Below are 6,525 nucleotides of genomic sequence, written 5' to 3' on the forward strand. Positions count from 1 at the left end.
TGTCTTTATATATTAGTTTATTAAAATGTAATATATATATATATATATATATATATAATTTTAAAACTTACGCGTTTTCGCTGAAAGTGTCCATGTTGATCTGTTTGAATGTTTGAATTTATACCCATCATTGTTCCAGTAACCTACTGAGGAACTAGGTCAACGACCTAGAAACCTTGAATCTCCCTGACCAAATGAGACTTTTTTTTCTCTCCATAATTACACTTTCCAAGCAGCAACTGGGAGGGGACAAATTATTTCTAAATAAAATACAAACTTGTTGTAATACCCTACAATATTATGATAAATTCGAGTAAACCATGGTCCATGTGCCCAGGGCCCCCCTCTCCCCCCCCCCCCCCCCCCCAAAAAAAAAAAAAGAAAGAAAAGAAGACAGTACTTCGACAGCACCCCTCAGGTTGCACACCCCAGGGATCCGTCTCTGACTGCTATCAGTGCTAAAGCGGCCCATCCACGTGCAATATTATTGACTCAATATTATTGAAAAATGTTTCGGGCACAATCGATTCAATAGTATTGTGCAATAGTTATGGTCATTTGCTCTGAAGACGTCGTCTGAACCGCATGCCATGGAGCCGGACATCGACAGTGATACAGCATTATCTCTTGCTCTTGTGTTTGCTTTTGATAGAAAAAAAAAAGAAAAGGAAACTCCCGTGAATCTGGATGAAAAACTGGTTTCGCCGACGACATGACTTCACCCACGAAAGGCTACTACAGGAATTGCGTTTAAACGAACCAGATGATTACAGGAACTTCCTCCGAATGGATAGCACTACATATGATGAATTACTTGCGATGGTTACTCCCATCATACAAAAAGAGGATACCATTATGCGTGATGCTATTCCCACAAGTCAACGCCTATCAATAACCTTACGATACTTAGCCACTGGGAACACATTTGAAGATTTGAAATTCACCAGTGCCATATCACCGCAATCAATTGGAAAAATTGTTATGGAAACCTGTGAGGCCATTATATCCTGCTTGAAGAATTATATACGCGTAAGTATGATCTTATTGTGATGTAAAGATTTGCAGCCAAAACACAAAGTAAAATGTAAACTACACATATCATTTTAAACTTTTATTCCTTTTGAACAGACAATACAATTGAGGCCAATGCGTTTGGGTATACAAGTTGCTATGGCTGGAAATTTGCAAAATAATGGCCAAGAGCCGACTGAGAAAGATCTGCTTGATCTTGCTCATAAATGGCCTGGCAACGGTAACTTCCTGAATTACCCATACCTGGCGGAGTAACGGAATTACCGCCTCCGATACTGTATGGAGTACTGGGTCTACTACTAGCGGAACTGTATGGAGTACTGGGTCTACTACTGGCGGAACTGTATGGAGTACTAGGTCTACTGACGGGGTTATTTACTGGCACAGAATAATACGGAGTAGGTCTACCAACGAAGGCATTTATTTGTACAGAATATCGGTTAAGTGTTCCCATTTGTCCTTCAAAGATAATTTATAGCCTTCTTTGCCAGCAACTGTTGATTGTGGGACATTTTGGAGAGTTCAGATGCCCATGCCTTTGCAATTGGCAGATTTTCATCATTTGGTTCACTTAGGCGTTTACACGCTAAAGAAAGTAGTTCCTGCCGTTGATCTTCGTTGTCTGTTTTGGTAGTCTTCCTTTTCTTGTTTGGCTTACTGGTTGAAGTGTTCGGGACTTTCGTTACAACATCAATCTGAAATGATATTTAAATTTGGAAAATAATGCAAATTTAATGTGTCACTTGTATTTTCAGCTACCGGCCACAGAAGAGGAATGGATTGAAGTGGCAAAGGACTTCGAATTGCGATGGAATTTCCCTCACTGCCTGGGAGCAATCGATGGCAAACACATCAGCATAAGAAAGCCCCCTCATTCGGGGTCTTTTTACTATAACTACAAGAAGTTCTTTAGTATTGTGCTAATGGCTGTAGTTAATGCGAACTACGAATTCCTGATGGTAGATGCGGGAGTAAACGGCTGCGTCTCTGATGGAGGAGTCATCACCCATACTGATTTCGGACATATGTTGAGCAATAATACTCACAACATTCCGCAACCCGCACCCCTCCCTGTGGGCCCTCGCGCCCTTCATCCTTTTACTTTCGTGGGGGACGATGCTTTTGCTATGACCGAGAACTTGTTGAAGCCCTATAGCCCATCGGCTGCATGCAGGTTGGACTTGCAACAGCGCATTTTCAACTATCGTTTGAGCCGTGCGCGTCGAATTGTAGAAAACGCCTTCGGGATTCTTGTCTCTCGATTTGGCATGCTCCAAAGGTCCATACTACTTTCGCCCGAAAAAACCTCAACGGTAACTTTAGCATGCTGTTATCTACATAACTTTCTGAGAAGGAAAGTTGCTTCATATATCACACGTGAATCTGTCGATTGGGAAGACAAGGAAGGAGATGTTCAGGACGGCTCATGGCGGCAACAAAACTTACCAATACATGACTTACAGGCAAACACTAGTCGAAACTCCACCAACATAGCAAAGTCGACAAGGGATATGTACCGCGACTTCTTCTGCAGTTATGGGGCTGTTCCTTGGCAATGGAACAAGTGTTCTTAATCATACCATTGCTTATCAATTAACATCTGTGTTGTACTGAATGATTTCCCTCATAGGTATATCGGATGGCCCATTAAATGTTTAAAATATTTTGCACCGTAATTCTCTACAACTGCTGCACATATAATGATGTAACTTACAGAGAACAAATGATCATCATGTGTCAAAATATGCCATGCCGGGAAGTTTAAAATGGTTGAGGTTGTTTCAGGTCACTAGATATACAGATGTAATAAAATTGTTCCCAGAGAAATAGGCTGAGCATTGTCTTTGGGCCATTTTATTGGACCACCCTGTATGTAATTAAACTGATTAGGCCACTGTAATTACCCATAGCGGGCAGTAAACTGTACATCTTTCATTATGTGATAAATCACAAATTTATTAATTGATCATTGTGAAACACAAAGTGTTGTAAGATATCATTTGGCATAATGTAAACTTCTAATTTCTAATAAATATTTCATACTAACCAAGTCACCCTCGTCTTCTTCGCTGACTTCTGCTTCTGTTTCTGCAGTCATTTTTATCGAACTGACAGATTTTGCCGGTGTCTCCTGGTCCTGCAAAAAGTTCATGGCATCAAAATACCACTGGGTGGATTCGTAGATGTCATCCGTACTGGTGCCGGACTTCATTGACTGCTGCACCTTGTTGAGTTCTTTGCGGTAATTTGTTCGCAGAGAATTGAACTTTTTGGTCAAGTCCTCCCTCGACGCTGTATGGTACTTCTGTTTGTATTTCGCAAGCAAAGTGTCATACGCGGCATCCTTTTTGTTTCTGTCGCTGTACTCTTTACTTTTCACCTTCCACAACGCTGGTAGACTGCGATACACCTCAATGCATTCGAGGAGGAACTTCCGCTCCTCTTCTTTGGACATCGTGCCTCTATGGTGTCCCGATGTAGAGTGACGAATATTGTGTCAATATTATTGGCAGGACCCATCCACTATCCAATAATATTGCGCAACCGTCAATAAAAATCTAATGATTTTGATTTTGCTCATTATATTGTGCAATGTTTCAATATGACAGGTAGACGGTCAATATTATTGCGCAAACCTGAATATTGCACAATAATATTGCACGTGGATGGGCCGCTTAAGCGTGTCACATGTTATACTTTGTAACAGTGCATTGAAGCAATCCCCTTTCATAGTGTTTATATAAAAAAAAAATTTACATTCAGTAGATTGTGATTTTGAAATAAAAGAATGACAAACAATATTAATCATTTAAATATCAATTTAAAATATATACTCAAGACTAGTGTTTTTAAGGTGTAATATATGAAATATTTAAAATTATTATTACTGATCTCGATGACGTAAAGTTAACACACACCTTGATAGTTAAGGTGACAACGTGAATAAGCACTTGCATAAATATTAACCTTGTGATCTGAAATTTCTAACAGATAGCTGTTTTTCACCAATCATACATTTTGTTCATAGCATGAACATAATAAATAATGTACTATTTTATGCAAAACACTAGGTCTGATGTATGACAAAACCTTTGCCCTAATCTAAAAACGTATCTCTGCACACTACGAGCCAGTAGGGGTGCCAATGGGTTATTTTTAAATGTTAAAAAAAAATACATTTCTGGGGGTCTTTGCTCAATAATGCCCCTCACTACTCACCTAAAAGAACCCCCTCTCCCATAGGCCTGTATTTAGTTTTTTTTAGATGGATCACTTTGCCATCAACGCCATGGTGGATTTCTTCACGAGAAGCGACGACTTGCTTGCCAGGGCTAAGCAATATAGGCTACAAAACGACGAATACGTGAATTTAAAACTGGTAGAGCTTCTATGTCACGAAATTAAACAATCTGAAGAAGCCGCTGCGATGGAGATGGAACAATCAGAGAGAAGCCACTGCGTTGGAGACTACCCTGGGTCCCGAGGTTGAAGACTTATGGTCTCCCTTAACACCTGAGGAATACGGCGAATTGATCAAACTATGGGACGAACATTGCAATCCATCCTATGACGAACTGGCCAGAATTTGTATTGACGACGGGGAATGGCAACCAGAAGAACCTATGGTTACCTCCAAAGAAGAAGACGACGTTAAACAGGGGAAAGGTCTGCCATGTTCGTTTTGCAATGTCACGTTCAGAAGAATGCCCGATCTAATGAAGCATAGAATACAGTGTGCACAGAGACCATCGTCGCCACCACCTCCACTGTCATCTACATCGTCAGAGCCGCCATTGAAACGCCAGCGTACCATCAATCAAGTTGGAAGGATCGGTCTTGTTGCTGCTGCTACCGCTCCAGTGACCACTGAAACACCATCTACTACCTACGTGTTTACAAAGAAAGGTACGAGGACGCACAAGAAAACAACGGCAGTCGACACGACCTACGACATAAAGTTTGACAAGCAGTGAAAAGGGAAAAAACTCTACACCACGATCTGCATGACATGTTTGAAGACGTTCTCAAAGAAGCCACCATCGATCTACAAGGCAGCGACCTCGGACGTGTGATTGTCCATCACGATGCCCTGAATTCACCGATCGTCGTACCCCTGCAACCACTATCCGAACTGAATGCTCACGTCATCTTGGGGCACATCGAGAAAGTACTCCAGAGCAACGAAGATTTACCACTGGACAGATCTTTTAGCATTCAAGTCGGTACCATAAAAATCCCAAGAGGCGGAAAATCAGCCACCAATCTAACTGTTCTGACAGGCCCAAACAATTCGGTGCACATGAAAAGATCACTGGTCGAAATCGTGAACGACGACGATTTGTGCGATCGGCGTTACCTGGGCCAAACTGAATTGCATCTCGAGCACAGACTGGCAAGAGCTCGTGGGTGGTCCTTACCCCAAGACACCGCTCATCGACTTGATTTTACAATACAAGAAATGTCCTCAATGATTTTACATTCATCTGAGAAACAAAACCCGTCATGAGCAAAAAACGTTGGCTTTGAAACTGTGTGAACTGGCAGGAGTACCCACCGATCGTCCATGCAGTTTGAATGACATCCCTGCCTTTGAACACGTCTTGGGATGCCAGATCCTCATGATCAGTGCCGAACTGGGTAATAAATTCCTGCGAGTGGGTGACCAGACATCACATGCGCCCAGACTCTTTCTATACTTTGTGGAACACCCAAAACCCCATTGTCAACATTACTGGATTTGTTTCGGCATCCTACTTTTGCCAACATTGTTTGAAACCATACAACGACAATACCAATCATTCGTGCTCATTAACCTGCATCGTGTGTCATAGCCAGAACTGTCCCGAAACCGAAGTCCAGATGTCGTGACGCCACTGTCACGTGACCTGTCGATCGCCAGAATGCTTTCAACGTCACAAGCAACAAAAGCAAGACAAGAAGGGACGCACCATACAATCCAATTGTGAGAGTTTTTGGAAATGCACCATCTGCAAAAAAAATGCTCGACAGAAGCGAGAGGGATCCTAAACTCCACACCTGCGGGGAATGGAAATGCCCCTGCTTAACAACTATGTGGAACAAGGTCATCTTTGCAACCAGCCTCCCAAAGAACACATTGAGGTCCACACAAAATTATTTTTTTACGATCTCGAATGCCGCCAGGATGAATTGACCCCTCCGTACGGCGTGATTGACAACCGCGCTGGACCAATCATGTTTCGCGATTCAAAAACCGCGGGCCCAACTTTGCTTGGACGCCATTAGGTTAGACAACATACTTTTTTTCGATGTGTAACATTTTTGTATAGTTAGCATTAAAATTAGTTTAAATAATTGTCTCCTCCAACTGAATTATGATCATAGTAAACATATACTTCTGCTGACATGTGTTAACAGCGATGACAACTATGCGGAGCCTAGGATTGACGTAAAATCAGTGTTTTCCTGCGAAACCGTCACATGGTATGATGGTACTGAAAGTGATTTTTTGCC

The 6,525-nt window shown here is 41.9% G+C and overlaps 1 protein-coding gene across 1 annotated transcript; it reads left to right on the top strand.

Annotated features, from left to right (window-relative positions):
* Positions 1-1,192: 1,192 nt before the first annotated feature.
* LOC121368600 (protein ALP1-like) lies at positions 1,193-2,606 on the top strand. Its single transcript, XM_041493338.1, has 2 exons — positions 1,193-1,252; positions 1,788-2,606. The coding sequence occupies exons 1-2, from the start codon at positions 1,193-1,195 to the stop codon at positions 2,604-2,606; spliced, it is 879 nt and encodes a 292-aa protein (XP_041349272.1).
* Positions 2,607-6,525: the final 3,919 nt, after the last annotated feature.

This window comes from Gigantopelta aegis, chromosome 3, assembly GCF_016097555.1.
Source record: "Gigantopelta aegis isolate Gae_Host chromosome 3, Gae_host_genome, whole genome shotgun sequence".
NCBI lineage: Eukaryota > Metazoa > Mollusca > Gastropoda > Neomphalida > Peltospiridae > Gigantopelta > Gigantopelta aegis.

What these genes read in the sequence shown, in the direction of transcription:
- LOC121368600 (XM_041493338.1), top strand. Translation starts at nt 1,193, where the DNA reads ATGGCCAAGAGCCGACTGAGAAAGATCTGCTTGATCTTGCTCATAAAT. An exon ending in TCATAAATGGCCTGGCAACG is followed by an intron (nt 1,253 to 1,787) that starts GTAACTTCCTGA and finishes TTGTATTTTCAG; the next exon opens with CTACCGGCCACAGAAGAGGA.